Consider the following 24,226-nt stretch of genomic DNA (forward strand, 5'->3'; position numbering starts at 1 on the left):
GGACACTTTTAAGAACCGTTTGGTGAAAATCTAGGATGAAATACCGATCGAAATCGTAGGTGCGGTTTGTGGTAATTTTCAGAAGCGTTTGTAACCAAATGCAAAGGCCAAAGATTTGAACAGAACTAATTCAACTGTAAGTTTACTGCGCTACCATGATATTGAAAAAGAACCAGAGGACAAATCTGTGTTGATATATGACATAAATCAAGTGTCACTCTCACGGTGACACCATGTATATGCTGCAACCCACTGAAAGGAATTAATAATGCAATATTTAAACAGAAACAAATGTAAACCTGAATACATTTCAAATATATTGGTGTTAGATGTGCTAAGACGGCTAATAACTATTTGAGTTCTACAAAAAATATTATACCCATAAATAAAACTTATCAGCTATATAATTATGTATATTCAATCTTTGTTGTATTTATTATCATATTGTATTTATGTGCTGTATTGGTAAAATTATTCTCTACGATCTCTTAGTTGTATCTGCGCCATGGTGATGTATTGTCGTACAAGTCTTGATATTTCATGAGCTTGTTCCGTTTGAACTCTGATGACCCGCTGTTGAAGAAGATTTCCTACCTTCATATCCAGGAAGAGCGCACCATCCTCAGACCGAACCTTGAAAATATGTTATCAATTAATGTTAATTATTTGATTTATTTAATCAATACATAAAAATTTAAAAAAATAAAACTACAGTTTTGATGAAATAATCAAGTTTTATAAGAAAATTTCTGAACGTAAGATTGTTGAGTTCTACTTTGCAAAGCATCATCTAATGAATGAAACAGACTTATGGAACGTCGTAAATACAGCGTGAAATGCTAGCCCAGCTTTTACTCGTGAAAACTGAATGTTTTGTATATATATTTCAATAGTTTAGTTTTTATTGCTGCCTTAAAAACACTAACTCACGCAAAAAAATTTCGGAATCACCGACACTGAAAAATTCCAGTTATTTCTCCGTTCCTCTTTGAAGAGATTGTCTGCAGATTGTAAGGACGTAACATAACATCATATAACAACTAAAGTCAGTGCCCAAATATGGAATATTAACCAAAACTGCAAGTGTATTTATTATTTTCTCCATGACTCACGCACCTTAAAAAAAGGTTAAATGTGTTTATATACATCGGAAGATCGATCAAAATCAAAATAACAGCAAAGAGTTCTGGAAAACTTTTGAAAAAATAATGAAAAGTAGTAAAAGATTATCAGAGTCCATAGCTTTCAATGGTAATGAGGAAAATTTTGCGTTTTTGTTTGCTAGAACTCAGAAGACTCGTTTATATGATCCTGAATCAGTTTCCATTGCTAATACACTAAGTGTACCGTAAGGAAGTGTTTTAGGGCCCATTTTGTTTATATATTATATTAATGACATGCAGCGAGTTTTACGGTTTTGCGATGTAAATCTATTTGCCGATGACACTGTTCTGTTCATTGCGGCTAAAAATCCAAATGATGATGAAACACTTTTAAACCAAGATTTACATTATCTGGTGAATTGGTTAAATTTCAAATAACCTCAACTAAGCATTAGCAAAACAAAATATTTGATTATTTCTCCGGCCAATTTCAAACCAGATGTCAATATTGCAATCAATGGTAAGACGATTGATCGCGCGATTGAGTTCAGATATCTTGGAGTAATCATTGATAACGTCATCAGAGAAATGGCAAAAAATACGGCATTCTGTGCCATTTAATAAATGAATTGACTGTTAGTAATAAAATTTTGTTGTATAAGTCAATCATCTCACCCCATATAGACATTTGCTCATCCATCTTATTCCTTGCAAATAATACACAAATATTGAACTTACAGCGGTTACATAATAAAGAAATGCGATTAAGATTAAGATGTAATAGATACACCCAACACAAACGGGGAACATTTTATTACTTTGGTGCGACTTTTTATCACTTATTGTGTATTAGACTGCGCATTATACACAAAGTGTAATAATCAAAAAGCAACAAAAATTATGACGGCCACACACTTGTAAGTGTTTCTGCAGGAGTTAACCTCAAATGTTCAATTAGAAACACCACTGTTTCGTTCCCCAGTGTTTATTTGAAATGAAAATATGCACTACCGTGAGCCCGGAGTTGCGAATGTTGTTCGGGATGGGCACGAGTTTTGTATCTTCAAACAGGTCCAAATGAGTTTCTATGAAGCACACTCATTGCGTGTTTTAGATAGCTTGCATAAAGGCAAATGTTTGTGTTTTGCTCTGACGCAGTTTACAAATCGTGATGTGATTCCAAGACGCATTTGAAGTCTTCGAAATCATCAACGTTTGCATTCTGTATGACGGGAAACATTGCTGCTAGGAAACTCTTGTCATAATATTTCTTTATTCCGTATGCGTACAACAAACTAATACACGCACACCGGATTAATTGGAGATAGAAAGAACGGCTTGAGTTGCGATGACGGTTTGTCTTGCCGTGAGTTAATGTACAGCTCTAAGTAGTGCTGTACATTAACCTGCGGCAGAGGGCTCGCAGCGCATGTACAACATATGCGACGGTGTTGTGACGGTGTTGACTGGAGATGGAAGGGAGCATTTTTCGACAGAGAAAATTTTGCATGTGGTTGAAACGTCTATTATTAGATAATCGTACTCCCGTAACACGTGCTAAATATGTGCCAGTATGTGTTGTTACTTGACTGGAGACAAACTTTATTGCTTTTTAAGTAACAGATTTGTTACCTAAGGAGTCATCTTACGTTATTGCTAATTGAGTAATACGAAAAAACTTTGCGTGTACACTTCCTCAAGTTCCATGCTGGACACGTTGCAATGGCTTTCTGTAAAACAACGAGTATATTTTTTGACAATGGTGTTCTTTTATAATTTTTCTAATAATACGCTGTATCAATATTTGTGAGATCGAACTGTTAGAGGAAGTAATTTTCATAGGTACAACAGTAAAAACGCTGAAAACGCTAGTACACCACACTTTTTATTTAGTAGATCACAAAACTCTGTTTTTCAAAGGGAATAACTTTTTCAATTCGATGCCCAAACAAGTGAAACGGTTAAAGGCTTTGTATTTCACATTTAAAATTTTTTTTTAGACATATTTCAACGATTTTTTTTAGAAATTAATGAAGAAGAGTGTAATATTTAGTTTTTTTTAAATTTATCTGGTACATTAACCCTTTAGTGCCCCCTTTAGACACGCTTCAGTTGAACCTCTAAAAAGCTTCAATAAGAACTTAAAACACGAATTAATTCATCTAGCGGTGAGATCTAGTCTTTCTCATTCGCACTTTATTATTTGTTAAAACTAATTTGCCAAACAACTTCAAATTTTCAAAAAAAAAAAAACTACATCTTGATAATTTCTACAGGATACATAGTTTACTCTAAATGATAAAATTGGGTAGCCAACAGCAAAAGAACAAGAGATCCGTTATTTTTACAATTTGTTACATAATGGTTAAAGTAAAACTTTGACTGTAACAGGGTAATCACAGACAAACAGACGTGCCACTCGATGACGATTTCATCGACCAAAAAAATAACGATAGTTTTGAAATTTTGCTTAGTGAGCAATAATGCCGCTAGTGTCGCTATAAGCAAGCGTGCACATTCATTATCAAAGACAAAATCCATCAGCAATGCCGCTTGTGTTGATTTAAGCAAGTGTGCGTGCACTAGGGTGTCCCAAAAAAAATCGATGTTGAAAAAGTCAAGGTGCTCAGCCCTAAATTGAAAGATAATGTTATTTATAGCATTTTTGTAGAACATTTCGACTTTCTAAAAAATTGTTTTCAGGTTGCTCAAACGTGATTTATGAAAAAATGACTTTTTTCAGCTACAAACCCACTCTTTTGCACTTTTTTCAATTCTGTTCGATTCCTAATTTTTTCCATATATTTTTTTATTTTTGTGGGATTGTTTTTGAATATTTTGCATGGTTCAGTTCAGCATTGCATTCAGTTTTTTGACTCCCAGAGACCATTAAACATCATAAAAAATATTTTTTCTAATAATTTTTAGATAAAATCCTACAAAACACAAATAAAAAAAATTTTTGATCAAGAACTGAAATTTTCATTGCAAAGCGGGATTTACGACGAAAGTTTACATGCAAAAAGATACTCGATATCTCATCGTGGAGCTGAGATATTGGCATTTTTGTATGTGATGGAAAACTATGCATTTTAAAAAATATGTTGAATAACTGTTTTATTTTGGGAGATAAAAAATAACAATGTTCAGAAAACAAATGCATTTTTAGATGGCTGATAACTTAGTAGAAGGTTTAAAAATTCGGAAAAATTTGCGAAAAAAGTTAGAACGGAAATTGTGATTTTTAGTGCCTTCTATTTGAAAACTCAATGTTGCTCGTAATATATAAGAGATAGAAACATGATGTCTTCGGTAAAGCTTCTTGTTTAAAAAACTAAAACTTTGTCGAAGACACCGTGCGTCTATCTTTTATTTTGATTATCTCACTCATAGGTGGATTGATCACCCATCTTTCTACATTAAAAGATGCATTTTTGAATATCCTGACACTCCTCCGAACATACCTTATGGCTATAATCATCATTTGAATCACTATTATGAAATTATACGAACAAACGGCAGAATAAAACACAGCAATGGAGATATTGAGCTTTAGTGGCATTTTTGACAAAATGCATAGTTTTCCATCACATGTATAAACGCCAATATCTCAGCCCCTATATGCCGAATGGCATATAGTTACACGCCACGTAACGTAATGTAATGCTGAATAGGCAGGATCATGCACACCATCGATCGCACCACCGTTACCACGTCAGCGGAATCGAGCCTGGGAACAGAGTCGTAAACCACTGGTCAACGTAGTGCTGACAATGCAGGATAGAATTACACCATAGAACCAATCCACCGATCACGCCGCCGTTACCACACCAACAGAGTCGCACCTGTGGAACTAGGACCGCAAAGTCAACACTTTTAGTTAGGGAAGAAAGAATAGGTTTTAACAGCAGGAGTTCAGTTCATTTTTGACAGTGCTAGCGAGCGGTTAGTAATAAGAGTAATAGTAGATAAGAGTAATAGTAATAATAATAGTTAGTAATAAGAGTAATAGTAATAATAGTAATAATAGTAATAAGAGTAATAAGAGACAATAAATGTTTTTTTTAATGTTAAACGGAATCCTCCGTCTTTAACTGGCGCAGCCGTCCGGAAACGGTTGGAGTGACTGTCAAGTGTAAACAAGTGGTAGTGATACGAATAAAAACGTATCCAAGTGGTTTCGCGTTAAAGCATCCGCGGCCAAAGGAATAAATCCGTCGCAAGGAGTTGAGGACCCCCCGCTCGAGAACACCTGAAGTAACAGCAACGTCTAACCGCGAGAAACCTACGGACACGATTGTAAAAAGGTAAGTTTTATTCCTTAAGAAGTGAAATCTTCACCAAAATCAATAAGTTATTTGTGATTTTTTTTTGTGTGGTACATCAGAAGTCCACTTCAAGAGAGACTCACCCGTGAATAAAATCCTATTGCTACAGAATTTGGTGCACTACAAGATAGATACTAAATCCTTGTGGAATCCCGCACTACAAGATAGACGGAACTCAAAAAAAATAATAATAAAAAACTCGAAACCACTACAAGATAGAGTCTCGAGTATTTGAGTAATTTGATATTTCTCTCAATTCGAACCATATTTAATGCCTAAATTCAAAGCCAACGCTTTGAGGCAAACAAATGAATTATCCCAGAAAAAGCATATCGATCTGATTATCAGTTCTGAATCAAATTTGAGCGCGGAATCCGAATAATATTCTCATTTTCCAATCAAAAACTTGGAATTAACATTAGAGAGCCTCAGCATGAAACCTCAACCACAAGCAAACCCACTCGAGGTCATCAATTAACAGCTAGCTCATATTATGCAAGTCATCGAGAGCATAGCAGCAAAACAAACGCAATATGAAACTGCACTGCAGAATAATCGCGCTTCATCTAATCGTTCTAACGATGATAACACGCGAGAAACCGGGGTATCAGGCGATCCATTCAGAATACCTGACCCGATAAAAACTTTGCCACCATTCAATGGCAACAAAAAACAATTGACTAGCTGGCTAGAAACAGCTGAAAGAACTCTTGGCTTATTTGAGGATCTTGTCTCTCCACAGATCTACCAAATTTACCTGACCGCAGTTAGTAACAAAATAGAGGGCCACGCGAAAGATGTACTATGTACAAACGGTAACCCCACTACATTCAGTGAAATAAAAAACATCTTAGTAGCAGCGCTAGGAGATAAACAGGAACTATCTACTTATAACTGCCAGCTATGGCATAATAAAATGGATGGGAATATAAATAAACACTATCAGAAAACTAAACAGCTGGTGTACAGTATAAAATCTCTAGCCAAACAAAACCCAAAATATAATAAACACTGGGATGAAATAAACGATTTTATTGACGAATACAGCCTAGCAGCATACGTCAGCGGGCTGCAAAAACCGTATTTCGGATATGTTCAAGCAGCAGAGCCCAAAACTATTGAGAACGCGTGGGCTTTCATATGCAAATTTTCATCCAACGAGTCGACTAGAAATCTGAAACTGACACAATTTAACCAACAGAAGTCAAAGATCGAACCCTATAACCAACGCACAGGACAAGACACTAATTATAATCAAAAATCCAATTATTCAAAAACACTATACAACAACAAACCAGACTCAAAACCACGGAAATTGGAACCAACAGAAACGCAAGCTTAATCTATGAATGTCGGCTTAACTAAATCTAGACTTACATTGAACAGAAAGATTAATAACCACGAACTAATTGATAGTGAAAGCGACGACGATAACGAGAATGACAACGAAATCGACGTAATTTTTTTTAGTAAATCCATCGACAGACCCAGACGAATAGATCACAACTATTTACCTTATCTTAAATTCATGGGCGCAACTAAGGAAAATTTCTAGGGGGGGCTAGTTTTCATGTATGCCATTTTAAAAAAGAGAAAAAAGAGTTTGAATATGCTTATTTAATAACGCTTAAAATAGTATCGTAGAAGCAGAAAAAATCACTTCGGGATAGAATCTCCGATGATGTACTGAATATCTTGAACACATCGTCAACGCCAAGCTCTTTCAGCAACAATGATTCGATATTTAGGAGAGCTAGATTTGGTAAACGGCTGGCAGTGCTTTTTAACAGTTCACCCGTACTAGTTAGAATAAAATAGACCCCAGTGTGGTTCAAGGCTTAATGCCCTATTCCTACCTCCACGTGGTACCGACTGGGATACGAGCAACCAAGGAAAAACCGGTGAACCGGTGGGGTAGTTGTTCTCCTTAGAGAGCAGCTTGTCTGCGCGTCTACCCCACAGGCTAGGGGCGGCTCAAACAGCGACTGATCCGGACCGGACGGTTGAACTATTAAATGCGGTGTCTCGCGAGCTACATCCATGGCGGCAGCTCCGTCGCGAGACTAGGCATCGCAGCTCTAGTAAGGCAGCATACTAAAATAAACATACTACGGAGAATCAAGAATTCAAAACGAACCGGAACAATCGGCAATGACCCAGCCGACGAAATAAGGACGACGATTAGAAGCTCAATACATGTAACAGTAGATCGCTTAACGACCCGGTTGTCGACCGGATTCTGCTGGATCAGTTAGAACCCCGCCACTTCGACATCGTTGCGCTCCAGGAGCTTTGCCTGAAAGGAGAGAAGGTACGGTGGATTTGTGGCCGCAAGGCACTGTACCACCAAAGCGGCAGGCAATCAGCGACAGGTTGTGTTTGTTGAGAATTAAAGGCCGGTTCCACAACTACACTATTCCCAATGTGCACTGCCCTCACGAAGTAAGAACTGATGCAGGGAAAAAAGCGTTCTACGCACAGCTGGAGAAACTGTACGATAGCTGCTCGCGTAGAGATATCAAGATCGTCGTTGGGGACATGAACGGAAGGATAGACTTATATAAACCGGTTATCGGCCCGCACAGCCTGCTATGCACCAACTTCGCAGCTCCCCGCGGATTAGCAGTCCAAAGTCCCTTCTTTCCTCGACCAACGTACAGCGAAACAAATTGACCACGTTCTCAACGACGGCCCGTTCTTCTCAGATATTACAAACGTACGCACCAATCACGGTGATGATCGGACAAGACCACTTCGATAAAAAACCACAAAACCCTGATAACCGACAGTCCTCTACGGCAGTCCTTTTGATATTTTCGAACAGAAGGTGCCTATCGGCGAACAGAAGGTGACTATCTACGGTGGAGCACAAGCGGACGACGGATAATAGCTACAGCGCATGAACCATGAGCTACAAGCGCTGCTTGGAAAGAACCCCATTGCACACCTGGCGAAAGACAATATGTTGCGGTAGGCCGGTCACATCGTAAGAATGCCGGACGACAACCATGTGAAATCACTTCTCTTCAGCAACCCTACCGGCACAAGAAATTAAGGGGCGCAGCGTGCATGATGGCTCGACCACATCGAAAGAGACTTGCGAGTGATGAGACGTCTGGGAAACTGGTGAAACACAGCCCAAAACCGAGTAAACTGGCGACTTCTTGATACAGCACGAGTTACTACAGCTCTACTCTGACTGGTAAGGTGAGTAAGAGAGCAAGGGTTGAGAATCGATCCTGGGTGCATAACTAGTTTTTAGCCAATGAATGACGACATCTCAATTTGTGTTGATTTTGATGCTCTGATAAGTAGCATGGAATGTGTATATATATATATATATATATTGAATACAATCATTCTCTGGGAAATTCTAGGGGGGGCTAAACACGTTCTAGGGGGGGGCTTCAGCCCCCCTAGCCCCCCCGTAGTTGCGCCCATGCTTAAATTGACATACAATAACCAAAATATTAAACTTCTAATCGATTCTGGCGCTTATACAAACATAATTAAACCCGGAATTTTGAAAAATTCAATAAAAATAAAACCAGTAGTGGTAAGGTGCGTTAGAAAAGATAATATTATTGACGCAAGAGGGAAAGCACAAGTATTGGACGGATTACCACCTACAGTTGAATCGCTTTATAGCGACATCGCAAGGGGCTGTCATTATAGAGAAATGTCGCAATAAAACGAATAATTTTTATGAATATAGAGCAAAAGGGATCATTGAGAATGTCGCTATAGAGAGATTTGTCGCTATATAAATTGTCGTGATAGAGGGATTAGACTGTATTATATTCTACGGATTAATTTTCACCCGTTCTTTGATGGACTAATTGGTTCAAAAACTTTGTCGAAATTCAATGGAAAACTTAATTACAAACAAGGAATACTAGAAATCAATTTCAAAACTATCAAGTTTTCGAAACATCACATTACAAATGACATTACATTCAAATTACATTTAATCAGATTACCAAGCAATAAAAACGAAGATTGGTTCGTACCAAAACCATCTGAACTCACCGACGACATCATTATAGAACCCAGCCTTTACCAATCGCAAGATCTTAGAACCACTATCGTGATCAGATAAAAAAAACCGAACACCACCGAACACAGGAAAAATAGGACAGTTAAAACTACAGGTTAACAATTTTGAGACACTATCGCTAATTCCATTAGACTCTCAGACAAAATTAGATAAAGCAACCATAGCGAATCTGATACGAATGGAACATTTGTCTAAATTAGAAAAGGAGAGACTGACAGACGTGACACACGACAGACGTCTATACTAAATCCTACCATCATTTCAAAAAAGACGTCGAAGAACAAATACAAGAAATGTTTCGTCACGGTATTATCCAACACTCAAACAGCCCTTACTCTTTCCCAATATGGGTCGTACCCAAAAAAGTGGACGCTTCAGGCAAGAGGAAAGTTAGAGTAGTAATCGACTATCGCAAAATCAACGAAAAGACGATAGACGATAAATTTCCAATGCCACAAGTTGAAGAAATTTTGGACAACCTTGGACAATTAGCCTATTTTACAACAATAGATCTGAAATCTGGGTTTCATCAAATTGAAATGTACCCGAAACATAGAGAAAAAACAGCTTTTTCAACAGCGCAAGAACACTTCGAATTTACACGAATGCCTTTTGGGCTGAAGAACGCACCAGCCACATTTCAGCGTGCGATGAATTGTATCCTCGCAGAATACATCGGAACAATTTGCTTCGTCTATTTAGACGACATAATTATCTCCCAGTTGGTCTCGAGGTACGATGATGGCCTGACAACCCAGTCGTCGTATGTTCGAGTTGCGGCTCGGGAGAGACTGTTAGTGTCAGTAGGATCGTAGCGCTAGCCCCGCAATTGTCCTGTACACTTAACAGTCGGCTGCGAAGTCTGTGTATGGTAAAACAGAAGGTCGAATTCCGATACGGAATGTAGCACCAAGGCTTTGCTTTTTATTATCACAGGGTACAACCTGGAAAACCATTTGAAAAATATTTCAAAAGTCTTGAAAAGACTAGCCGATTTCAACTTGAAAATTCAACTCGACAAATGCGAGTTTTTTTTTCATTCGTTGTTTTGTTTTCGTCTCGATTAGACGCAAATTGTTCATCTCCGTTTGAGTTCGCAAAATAACAATACACGAGTTATCGTACGGGTGTTTTTTTCGATTAGGTCTTGTGTGCGATAACAATAGCCTGCAGTATATCGGCAGAAACATCTTCTGCACACTGGTAGGGGCAGGCTACCCCGCCAGTGATCTGATACGCAGCTGATATATCAGCAAGAATAATTCTCCCGCACCGCTGTTACCCCGCTAGCAGCACGGACCACCATACGATCGAGCGAGTGGAAGTCAACTACAAGTGGCATCTACAAGGTCGCGTGTAACAACACGAAGCTGGATCGTCATTGTTTGTTCTGCGGAGACGCTCGATTAATCCTACTATCAGCCGTGAGGTCGTGACTTAGACGTTCGGTGAAGTATTCACTTTAGAATTTTTATCATTATTATTAATATTATTATTATTATTGTTATTATTATTATTATTATTATTATTATTATTATCATTTTTATTATTATTATTATTATTATTATTATTATTATTATTATTATTATTTCTATTATTATTATTATTATTACTATTATTACTATTGTTATTAGTATTAGTATTACTGGCTATTTTTTATTTTGATCTATTGTAGTTTGAAAAATTGTGTTTTAAAATTTAATAGCAACTACTTGACTCCCCCCACATTCGAATATTTATCGTTTGTGTGCGGTAGAGCGTAACGCTCCCGCAAAATGGACGACATGCAGGTGCAACTATTCCTGGATGTGGAAACAAATGGGAAAGAGATTGAGATCTCCCCCATCAATTCCCCTCTACCTTCCCCGCTACCTAGCCCCGTACCAAGGGTACCGGCAACACGGGTGAAAGCTTACCCACATGCTTCGAAAGGGCCGTTCGTCGTTTACTTCAGGCCCATAAAGAAGCCTCTAAATATTATTCAAATCGGCAAGGACCTGGCAAAACAGTTTTCGGACGTAACCGAAATTACAAAGGTTAGACCGAACAAACTGCGAGTTGTTGTGAGTAGCTTGAAGCAAGCAAACGCAATTGTTAGCTACGAGCTCTTCACGAGAGAGTACCGCGTGTACATCCCTGCCAAGGACGTGGAGATCGACGGTGTGGTTACCGAAGGAAGCCTCACGGTCGATGACATTTTGCGTCACGGGGTTGGCTGCTTCAAGAACCCCCTGATTCAAGATGTAAAGATACTGGATGTCAAGCAATTGCATTCAGTATCCATCGAAGAAGGGAAGAAGAGATTCTTCCCTTCGGATTCCTTCCGTGTAACATTCACCGGATCTGCACTGCCGAACTACATCTCTTTGGACAGGGTTCGTCTGCCTGTACGCCTGTTTGTACCGCGGGTCATGCATTGCCAAAACTGCAAGCAGTTAGGTCATACAACCACCTACTGCTGCAACAAGGCACGCTGCAGCAAGTGCGGAGGCAATCATGCTAAGACCGCTTGCAGTGAGGATACTGAGAAGTGTCTTTACTGCGAGGGAACTCGGCATGACCTTTCGGCGTGTCCCGCGTACAAACAGCGCGAGGAAAAAATCAAGCGTTCCCTCAAAGAACGATCAAAGCGCTCTTTTGCAGAAATGCTTAAGAGGGCTGAGCCACCCTCGACAGGAAACATCTTTTCCTTTCTGCCAACCGATGAGGGTACATCTGACGATCCCGTCGAAGGGTGTTCTTATGGCATGCCAGAAGGATCTAGGAAGAGGAGATTGATCAACTCTCCTAATCTTTCTCGCAAAGGTCGCAAGATAACCCCTAGCGGAATGACCAATAAGCCAACACAAAAAGCAAGCGGTGAAGAAAAACCAAAGCAAGTACCTCCCGGATTTAATTTTTAATCAAACCAGGAGTACCTACCGCTTCCTGGGGCACCAAATCCCCTCGTGCACCCATTTGTCGATCAGAAGATAAAAAAGAAACAGGGTTTGTAAAATTTACTGATATTGTGGACTGGATATTTAAAACATTCAACATACCAGATCCCCTACAAAATATTCTTCTTGCCCTTCTTCCTACAGTGAAACCTTTTTGAAGCAACTAGCAGCAACTTGGCCCCTCATTTCAGCTATCATATCTTTCGATGACTAATACGGCGAAAGAGGTTAGGAATTTTATCACTGTATTACAGTGGAATTGCAGAAGTATCATCCCCAGATTCGATCTATTTTCTCATTTGATAAATACATACAATTGTGACGCATTTGCGCTCTGTGAAACCTTTCTCAATTCAAACGATCAACTCAATTTCCACGATTTTAACATATTTCGTCGAGATCGAGACTCACACGGTTGAGGGGTACTTTTAGGGATTAAAAAGTGCTATTCCTTCTTCAGAATCGACCTCCCCTCGATCTCGAATATTGAAGTCGTTGCCATTCAAACGACTATGAATGGAAAAGACCTATGCCTTGTTTCGTTATATATCCCTCCATCCGCGCAGATTGAACAGAGGCATCTCACTAATATAGCAGAGTTGCTTCCCGCGCCTTTTTTGATATTGGGAGATTTTAATTCTCACTGTTCGCTATGGGGGTCGCTGTACGACGACAACCGATCTTCTTTAATCTGTAACTTAATCGACGACTTCAATATGACACTTTTGAATACTGGGGAAGCGACACGTAAACCTAATCCTCCAGCACGTGAAAGCGTGCTTGACCTATCCCTTTGCTCGATATCACTAGCGTTAGATTGCCGGTGGAAAGTAATCAACGTTCTCAACGGTAGTGATCACCTACCAATCGTTATCTCAATTGCTAATGGGTCAACTCCAACGGATCCAATCAATATTGCGTATGACCTCACACGTAACATTGATTGGAAGTCTTATGAGACCATAATATCGCAAAGAATCGAGTCCCACGTTGAACTTCCTCCGGAGGAAGAATACGCGTTCTTAGCTCGCTTGATCATCGACGCCGCGACTCAAGCTCAGACGAAACCGATACCCGGGGTAACGATTAGACGGCGCCCTCCCTCCGAGTGGTGGGACAAAGAGTGCTCAGACCTGTACGCGCGAAAGTCCTCGGTGTATTTGGCCTTCCGAGAACAAGGCACTATCGATTTGCTCCGAAAGTACGATGTACTGGATAGACAGATGAAGAGCTTGATAAAAGCAAAAAAACGCGGATACTGGCGGCGGTTTGTAAACGCGTTGTCGAGGGAAACAGCGATGAGCACTCTTTGGGATACCGCCGCATGCGGAATCGTAACGTTTCGAATGAGTCCGAGGAGTATTCAGATCGCTGGATACTCGATTTCGCCAAAAAGGTCTGTCCGGACTTTGTCCCCGAACAGAAGACCTTTCGCGACGCACTTTTAGTAGCTACGGAAGAGCCTCCATTTTCGATGTTGGAATTTTCAATGGCTCTCCTCTCGTGCAACAATAAAGCTCCAGGGTTGGATAGAATTAAATTCAACTTGTTGAAGAATCTACCCGACTCCGCAAAAAGACGCTTGTTGAACTTGTTCAACAAGTTCCTTGAGCTAAACATTGTTCCGCACGACTGGAGGGAGGTAAAAGTCATTGCTATTCAAAAACCCGGAAAACCCGCCTCTGATCACAATTCATATAGGCCGATTGCTATGCTCTCTTGCCTCCGGAAATTAATGGAGAAAATGATCCTCTTACGGTTAGACAAATGGGTCGAAACTGGGTTTACTTTCAGATACTCAATTTGGCTTTCGCCGGGGCAAAGGAACGAACGATTGCCTAGCGTTGCTTTCTACCGAAATTCAACTCGCGTTTGCTCGAAAAGAGCAAATGGCTTCTGCATTCTTGGACATTAAGGGGGCTTTTGACTCTGTCTCTGTTGAAGTTTTAACCGAGAAACTTCATTCGCAGGGACTTTCACCAAATTTGAATAATTTTTTGCTCAATTTGTTGTCAGAAAAGCATATGTATTTCTCACATGGTGATTCGACAACTTCCCGAATTAGTTACATGGGTCTTCCCAGAGGCTCATATTTAAGCCCTCTCTTATCTAATTTTTACGTCAATGACATGATAAATGTCTTGCAAATTCATGCACGCTACGGCAGCTTGCAGACGATAGCGTTGTATCCATAACTGGAAGCGAGGCCAACGATCTGCAAGGACCATTGCAAGATACCTTAGACAATTTGTCTGAATGGGCTCTTAAGCTGGGTATCGAATTCCCTCCAGCGAAAACTGAGCTGGTCGTTTTTTCTAGGAAGCATAACCCAGCTCAGCTGCAGCTTCTACTAACGGGTAAAACAATCACTCAGGTTTTAGTCGCTAAATATCTCGGGGTCTGGTTCGACTCTAAATGCACCTGGGCTTGCCATATTAGGTATCTGACACGAAAATGCCAACAGAGGATTAATTTTTTTCGTACGATTACCGGATCCTGGTGGGGAGCCCACCCAGGAGACCTTCTAAGGCTTTACCAAACAACGATATTGTCTGTAATTGAGTACGGGTGTTTCTGCTTCCGCTCCGCAGCAAACACACATTTGATCAAACTGGAACGAATACAATATCATTGTTTGCGTATTGCCCTAGGTTGCATGCAGTCGACCCATACGATGAGTCTTGAAGTGCTAGCGGGTATTCTTCCGTTGAAACATCGTTTTTGGAATCTCTCTTACCGGTTGCTAATTCGATGCACAGTTATGAACCCATTAGTAATTGAAAATTTCGAGAGGTTGGTCGACCTTCAACCTCAATCCAGATTTATGACTTTATATTTTGACTATATGGCTCAAGATATTAATCCTTATTCATACGATTCCTCCAATGTCGCACTTTAAGATACTTCTAATAATGCTATATACTTCGACACCATCATGAAAGAAGATATTATTGGTATCCCGGATCAATTGCGACCGCAAGAGATCCCTAAGATTTTTTCCAATAAGTTCAAACTCGTTAGTTGTGATAAAATGTTTTACACTGACGGATCTAATCCAGATGAGTCCACTGGCTTCGGTGTTTTCCACGAAAATTTTACCGCCTCCTACAACCTCGATGCTCCTTCTTCCGTGTACGTCGCAGAACTTGCTGCCATTCAGTACTCGCCATCTTGGATTTCAAAATGGCATTTGGGGACAATTTCTGGCCTCCGTGCGTCAATCTGGTTAAAGAATTACTCATATTGGGTGGTAATTGTTCAATTTCGGCTGTTTTCCAGACACCGGAAGTTGCCATCTTACAATTCAAAATGTTGTCTAAGGTCGATTTGTGGCTACAGTGCGCCATAACAATCCCGAAAATACCCATATTAGGTTGTACTTGGTGATTTGCCGCTATTTTTCAGAAACCGGAAGTCGCCATCTTGGATTTCAAAATGGCATTTGTAAACAATTTCTGGCCTCTGAGCGTCAATCTGGTTAAAGAAACACTCATATTGGGTGGTATTTGGTCATTTTCGGCTGTTTTCCAGACACCGGAAGTCACCATCTTACAATTCGAAATGTTGCCTGAGGTCGATTTGTGGCTTCAGTGCGTCATAACACTTCCGGAATAACCCATGTTGAGTCATTTGCCGCTATTTTTCAGAAACGTGAAGTCGCTAGTTAGTTTCGTTCTTTGTTAACCCCTCCTTCACAGAAGAAGGAGGGGAGTCGAACCACTATGGACATACTTGTTACCTATAAAAACATTCACATATCAAATTTGGTTGTATTTGGTTGATTGGTTTTCGAGCTGTGCGAAATTCGTGTTTCATTTGTATGGGACCCCTCCCTTGTAGAAGAGGGAGGGGTGTCATTCCATCATAGATATATTTGTTACCCCTAGAAACATCCATCTACCAAATTTGGTTCTATTTACTCGGTTATTTCTCGAGACGTGCAGAAATTTGTCTTTCATTTATATGAGACCCCTCCCTTCCAGAAGAGGGAAGGGTGTCGAATCAATATGGACATATTTGCTACTCCCAAAAACATCCACTTGACAAATTTGGTTCCATTTGCTTAGTTAGTTTTCGAGATGTGCAGAAATTTGTGTTTCATTCGTATGGGACCCCTCCCTTGCAGAAGAGGAAAGGGTGTCGAATCAACATGGACATATTTGTTACTCCTAAAAACATCCACATGTCAAATTTGGTTCCATTTGCTTGGTTAGTTTTCGAGATGTGCAGAAATTTGTGTTTTATTTGTATGGGACCCCTCCTTTGCAGAAGAGGGAGGGGTCTCGAACTATCTTAGTCACCTTTCCCGGCCTCTAAAACCCTTATATACAAAATTTCACGCCGATCGGTTCGGTAGTTTCTAAGCCTATATGAATCAGACAGACAGACAGACAGACAGAGCTGCATTTTTATATGTTTAGATGGTTTTATTTCGTATTTATGTTGTAAACAAATGGTGCAGGAGTTAATTAGATTACGGATTTTTGGTATCATTTTTGGGAAAAAATATGCTCTTTTGATTTGTTTTTCCTCTCGAAATACCTCTGTGGGCTCTTTCATGTTCCTGTCTAACAATAGTATCATGCCTGGTTTCGGAAGGAACATCTTCAACCATGTTCTGTGTAATAACGAGATGAGACTTTGAGTTAGAAAAATGTTCTCTATAAACTTCTTGAATGAGTTGGAACAAACGTTCGGGGGCGTGTATAGCAGTTTGTCTACCATCAGTATATTCTTTAAGAAAATTGGTCACATTTTCGTGATTGTATTCGGTCGAGCAAATAAAGGTTCTTTTAAAATTTGGAAAAATACTTTCTGTCACTGTTGAGTTGAAATGAGTTATTCTGAATACAATTTGGTTTCTATAGTTGTTGAGTGCTCTTTCAGTGAAATGCATGTAGTGATCGTCCGATGTGTTAGCTGAATGTATTGTGTTTGTGCTAGCTGAAGAAGAATTATTGTCTGTTGATATTGTGTCTGAAGTGTCGTCATTTTCAATTCATTGGCGTTTTCTGCTGAGTGCGTCAGCAACAACATTAGTTTTTCCGGTTTTATAAACAACGTCATAGTCGTAGTTCTCGAGGTCCAAGCGCCATCGTATAAGTTTTCAATCTTTTTGAGATTTTTGATAAAAACAAGAGGCTTATGATCTGTTATCAATGTAAATTAGATAAGGTTTAAATTTGTCTACGGCCCATCACATTATTGCTAATGCCTCTTTTTCTGTGGTGGAGTAATTTGTTTCCGCTTTGTTACGAGTTTTGCTGGTAAAAGCTATTGGTTCTTCGACTTTATCATCAGTTTGCGAGAGAACCGCACCAAGTGCATAATTACTTGCATCGGTGGTCAGTATAAATGGGTTTCGAAGTTAGGGTAGGCTAATATTTGGTCTGAAGTAATGATTGTCTTTAGTTTTTGGAATGAATTTCGGTACCCTTCATCATTTGAATTTATAATTTCGCTTTTCTTTAGATATTCATTCATAGGTTTTGTTATTTTCGAGTAGTCTTTTTGAATCGTCTATAGTATCCAGTCAAACCTAAAAATTGTTTGATTTCTTTTGATGTTTTGGGTAGTTGCCATTCTAGGATTTTATTATTTTGCATGGATCTGGTTTGATTCCTTCCGGTGTAATCACGTGTCCTAAAAATTCAGTCTCGTGTTTCAAAAACTCGCATTTTTTAGTTTTTAAATAGTTTATTTGACACGGCACGATACAATTTATGTTTAACTGAGCCAAGTACATTTTTTTTAGTTCTAAATTAGCAGGGAAAAGAGGGAGGCACATTTTGTATATCTCGCGGCCGACTACGAGCTAGTGGGGATTTAAGGTGAGAGGAGGGGTGTTACAATTTTGTTTTTAACTATTTAATATTACAGAATGTATTCATTTGTACGTGGCTAACCAGTGATGATCTATTTGAGCAGTTTTGGTCTGAGGTGTCTGCGTAAACATAGAGATGCCGAGTCATCGTTTTAGTGTCTCCAGCCGGGTGTATCATTCTCTTTCAGTTTGTGACAGAAATTGTATTCTAGCAAATAGATAAAAGAAATCAAATTTTAATGCCAGCATTTTTTATAAACCCGTATAGCTGTGTCATGTACTGGAGATCACCGCTTCCCAGAATGTCTCTAACGGGTACGTTCGGTTGTTTTCCTCGGGCCCGAAGGGAATCTATAAGCTCAGACCTAACACCACAGTACTCGGTACACGACCAAACAACATGCTCGATGTCATGGTAGCCATCGCCACAAACGCAGTGATTACTGTCTACAAGCCCTACACGAAAGAGATGCGTGTTTAACGTATAGTGATTGAACATAAGTCTGGACATCACGCGAATGAAGTCCCGACCTACATCCAATCCCTTGAACCATACTTTCGTCGATACCTTAGGAAAAATGGAATGTAGCCACCGTCCCAGTTCATCTGAGTTCCATGATGATTGCCAACTGTTGAGTGTTCTCTGACGCAAAATGCTATAAAATTCATCATAAGCAATTGGTCTTACATAAATATCGCCATCAATAGCACCCACCTTAGCTAAAGCGTCAGCCTTTTCATTGCCCGGAATGGAACAATGAGAAGGGACCCACGCTAAGGTAACCCGGTAATTTTTATCTGTTGAAGCACTTAAAAACCGCCGTATTTTCCCCAAGAAATACGGGGTGTGCTTCACAGTCTTCATCGTTCGCAGAGCCTCAATGGCACTGAGACTGTCTGTGAAGATGAAGTAGTGGTCTATGGGCAGGGTTTCGATGATCCCAAGAGAGTACTGAATGGCAGCAAGTTCTGCGACGTACACGGAAGCAGGAGCATCGAGTTTGTAGGAGGCGGTAAAATTTTCGTGGAAAACACCGAAGCCAGTGGACTCATCTGGATTAGATCCGTCAGTGTAAAACATTTTATCACAACTAACGAGTTTGAACTTATTGGAAAAAATCTTAGGGATCTCTTGCGGTCGCAATTGATCCGGGATACCAATAATATCTTCTTTCATGGTGGTGTCGAAGTATATAGCATTATTAGAAGTATCTGAAAGTGCGACATTGGAGGAATCGTATGAAGAAGGATTAATATCTTGAGCCATATAGTCAAAATATAAAGTCATAAATCTGGATTGAGGTTGAAGGTCGACCAACCTCTCGAAATTTTCAATTACTAATGGGTTCATAACTGTGCATCGAATTAGCAACCGGTAAGAGAGATTCCAAAAACGATGTTTCAACGGAAGAATACCCGCTAGCACTTCAAGACTCATCGTATGGGTCGACTGCATGCAACCTAGGGCAATACGCAAACAACGATATTGTCTGTAATTGAGTACGGGTGTTTCTGCTTCCGCTCCGCAGCAAACACACATTTGATCAAACTGGAACGAATACAATATCGTTGTTTGCGTATTGCCCTAGGTTGCATGCAGTCGACCCATACGATGAGTCTTGAAGTGCTAGTGGGTATTCTTACGTTGAATTGGTGGGTGCTAAGGTGGGTGCTATTGATGGCGATATTTATGTAAGACCAATTGCTTATGATGAATTTTATAGCATTTTGCGTCAGAGAACACTCAACAGTTGGCAATCATCATGGAACTCAGATGAACTGGGACGGTGGCTACATTCCATTTTTCCTAAGGTATCGACGAAAGCATGGTTCAAGGGATTGGATGTAGGTCGGGACTTCATTCGCGTGATGTCCAGACTTATGTTCAATCACTATACGTTAAACACGCATCTCTTTCGTGTAGAGCTTGTAGACAGTAATCACTGCGTTTGTGGCGATGGCTACCATGACATCGAGCATGTTGTTTGGTCGTGTACCGAATACTGTGGTGTTAGGTCTGAGCTTATAGATTCCCTTCGGGCCCGAGGAAAACAACCGAAAGTACCCGTTAGAGACATTCTGGGAAGCGGTGATCTCCAGTACATGACACAGCTATACGGGTTTATAAAAAATGCTGGCATTAAAAATTGATTTCTTTTATCTATTTGCTAGAATACAATTTCTGTCACAAACTAAAAGAGAATGATACACCCGGCTGCAGACACTAAAACAGCGGTTTTCAACTGGGGGGGAATTCCCCCCTAGGGGGGAATTTAACCGTTGCAGGGGGGGAATCGCGAGTGGAAAAATTTCACATGTAATGAGCTTTTGTGATTGACGGTGGTGCGACATTTTTTTCATTTTTTTTTTCAAATGTGCTCCTGTTTGAAACCTGGTCAAAATTAAAGTTTAAAAAGCCTTATATTTTTTAATTACTACAGCTTTTCTTTCATGGTGCCCTTAGGGGGGGGGGGAAAGCTTGTAAAAATTATCAAAAGGGGGTGCATGAGCTGAAGAAGGTTGAAAACCACTGCACTAAAACGATGACTCGGCATCTCTATGTTTACGCAGACACCTCAGACCAAAACTGCTCAAATAGATCATCACTGGTTAGCCACGTACAAATGAATACATTCTGTAATATTAAATAGTTAAAAACAAAATTGTAACACCCCTCCTCTCACCTTAAATCCCCACTAGCCCGTAGTCGGCCGCGAGATATACAAAATGTGCCTCCCTCTTTTCCCTGCTAATTTAGAACTAAAAAAAATGTACTTGGCTCAGTTAAACATAAATTGTATCGTGCCGTGTCAAATAAACTATTTAAAAACTAAAAAATGCGAGTTTTTGAAACACGAGACTGAATTTTTAGGACACGTGATTACACCGGAAGGAATCAAACCAGATCCATGCAAAATAATAAAATCCTAGAATGGCAACTACCCAAAACATCAAAAGAAATCAAACAATTTTTAGGTTTGACTGGATACTATAGACGATTCATAAAAGACTACTCGAAAATAACAAAACCTATGAATGAATATCTAAAGAAAAGCGAAATTATAAATTCAAATGATGAAGGGTACCGAAATTCATTCCAAAAACTGAAGACAATCATTACTTCAGACCAAATATTAGCCTACCCTAACTTCGAAACCCATTTATACTGACCACCGATGCAAGTAATTATGCACTTGGTGCGGTTCTCTCGCAAACTGATGATAAAGTCGAAGAACCAATAGCTTTTACCAGCAAAACTCGTAACAAAGCGGAAACAAATTACTCCACCACAGAAAAAGAGGCATTAGCAATAATGTGATGGGCCGTAGACAAATTTAAACCTTATCTAATTTACATTGATAACAGATCATAAGCCTCTTGTTTTTATCAAAAATCTCAAAAAGATTGAAAACTTATACGATGGCACTTGGACCTCGAGAACTACGACTATGACGTTGTTTATAAAACCGGAAAAACTAATGTTGTTGCTGACGCACTCAGCAGAAAACGCCAATGAATTGAAAATGACGACACTTCAGACACAATATCAACAGACAATAATTCTTCTTCAGCTAGCACAAACACAATACATTCAGCTAACACATCGGACGATCACTACATGCATTTCACTGAAAGAGCACTCAACATTTATAGAAACCAAATTGTATTCAGAATAACTCATTTCAACTCAACAGTGACAGAAAGTATTTTTCCAAATTTTAAAAGAACCTTTATTTGCTCGACCGAATACAATCACGAAAATGTGACCAATTTTCTTAAAGAATATACTGATGGTAGACAAACTGCTATACACGCCCCCGAACGTTTGTTCCAACTCATTCAAGAAGTTTATAGAGAACATTTTTCTAACTCAAAGTCTCATCTCGTTATTACACAAAACATGGTTGAAGATGTTCTTTCCGAAACCAGGCATGATACTATTGTTAGACAGGAACATGAAAGAGCCCACAGAGGTATTTCGAGAGGAAAAACAAATCAAAAGAGCATATTTTTTCCCAAAAATGATACCAAAAATCCGTAATCTAATTAACTCCTGCACCATTTGTTCACAACATAAATACGAAAGAAAACCATCTAAACATATAAAAATGCAGCTCTGTCTGTCTGTCTGTCTGTCTGATTCATATAGGCTTAGAAACTACCGAACCGATCGGCGTGAAATTTTGTATATAAGGGTTTTAGGGGCCGGGAAAGGTGACTAAGATAGTTCGAGACCCCTCCCTTTTCTGCAAGGGAGGGGTCCCATACAAATAAAACACAAATTTCTGCAAATCTCGAAAACAAACCAAGCAAATGGAACCAAATTTGACATGTAGATGGTTTTAGGAGTAACAAATATGTCCATGTTGATTCGACACCCTTTTCTCTTCTGCAAGGGAGGGGTCCCATACGAATGAAACACAAATTTCTGCACATCTCGAAAACTAACCAAGCAAATGGAACCAAATTTGGCAAGTGGATGTTTTTGGGAGTAGCAAATATGTCCATGTTGATTCTACACCCTTTCCTCTTCTGGAAGGGAGGGGTCTCATACAAATGAAAGACAAATTTCTGCACGTCTCGAGAAATAACCGAGTAAATAGAACCAAATTTGGTAGATGGATGTTTTTAGGGGTAACAAATATATCTATAATGGAATGACACCCCTCCCTCTTCTACAAGGGAGGGGTCCCATACAAATGAAACACGAATTTCGCACAGCTCGAAAACCAATCAACCAAATACAACCAAATTTGGTATGTGAATGTTTTTATAGGTAACAAGTATGTCCATAGTGGTTCGACTCCCCTCCCTCTTCTGTGAAGGAGGGGTTAACAAAGAACGAAACTAACTAGCGACTTCACGTTTCTGAAAAATAGCGGCAAATGACTCAACATGGGTTATTCCGGAATTGTTATGACGCACTGAAGCCTCAAATCGACCTCAGACAACATTTCGAATTGTAAGATGGTGACTTCCGGTGTCTGGAAAACAGCCGAAAATGACCAAATACCACCCAATATGAGTGTTTATTTAACCAGATTGACGCTCAGAGGCCAGAAATTGTTTACAAATGCCATTTTGAAATCCAAGATGGCGACTTCCGGTTTCTGAAAAATAGCGGCAAATCACCAAGTACCACCTAATATGGGTATTTTCGGGATTGTTATGGCGCACTGTAGCCACAAATCGACCTCAGACAACATTTTGAAATGTAAGATGGCAACTTCCGGTGTTTGGAAAACAGCCGAAATTGAACAATTACCACCCAATATGAGTAATTCTTTAACCAGATTGACGCACGGAGGCCAGAAATTGTCCCCAAATGCCATTTTGAAATCCAAGATGGCGACTTTCGGTTTCCGAAAAACAGCGGCAGATGACCTACCAACCTCAGACAACATTTTGAATTTTAAGAAGGCGACTTCCGGTGTCTGGAAAACAGCCGAAAATGACCAAATATCACTCAATATGAGTGTTTCTTGACCCCGATTGACGCTCAGAGGCCAGACATTGTTTAGAAATGCCATTTTGAAATCCACCTCGACCTCAGACAACATTTTGAATTGTAAGATGGCGACTTCCGGTGTCCGGAAAACAGCCTAAAGTGACCAAATACTACCCAATATGAGTATCTCTGGAACGAGAAAGAAGCTGAAAATTGACCTCAGACACCACTATGAATTGTAAGATGGCAACTTCCGGTTTCTAAAAAACGGCCAAAAATGGCCGATTTCCATACAATATGAGTATCTTCGGTACCAGAATAATACACCGGAGCTAGAATTGACCACAGACACCATTTTGAATTCGAAGATGGTGACATCCGGTTTCTAAAAAACAGCCGAAAATGACCAAATAACACCCAATAAGGGTGTTTCTTATGCAGAATGACGCTCAGGGGCCAGAAATTGTCTCCAAATGCCATTTTAAAGTCCTAGATGGCGACTTACGGTTCCTGAAAAATAACCCAA

The 24,226-nt window shown here is 39.7% G+C and overlaps 1 protein-coding gene across 2 annotated transcripts in view; it reads right to left on the bottom strand.

Moving 5' to 3' along the window:
• Window positions 1–294: 294 nt before the first annotated feature.
• Window positions 295–24,226, bottom strand: part of LOC129723338 (unconventional myosin-XV) — a 545,387-nt gene continuing 521,455 nt past the window's right edge. For both annotated transcript variants that reach the window (XM_055677518.1, XM_055677517.1), the window contains one exon: window positions 295–633. In XM_055677518.1, the coding sequence (XP_055533493.1) occupies window positions 472–633 (162 nt within the window). In that variant the 3' untranslated portion in view covers window positions 295–471. The remainder of the gene's footprint in view (window positions 634–24,226) is intronic.

The sequence above is a fragment of the Wyeomyia smithii genome, chromosome 2 (assembly GCF_029784165.1).
Source record: "Wyeomyia smithii strain HCP4-BCI-WySm-NY-G18 chromosome 2, ASM2978416v1, whole genome shotgun sequence".
NCBI lineage: Eukaryota > Metazoa > Arthropoda > Insecta > Diptera > Culicidae > Wyeomyia > Wyeomyia smithii.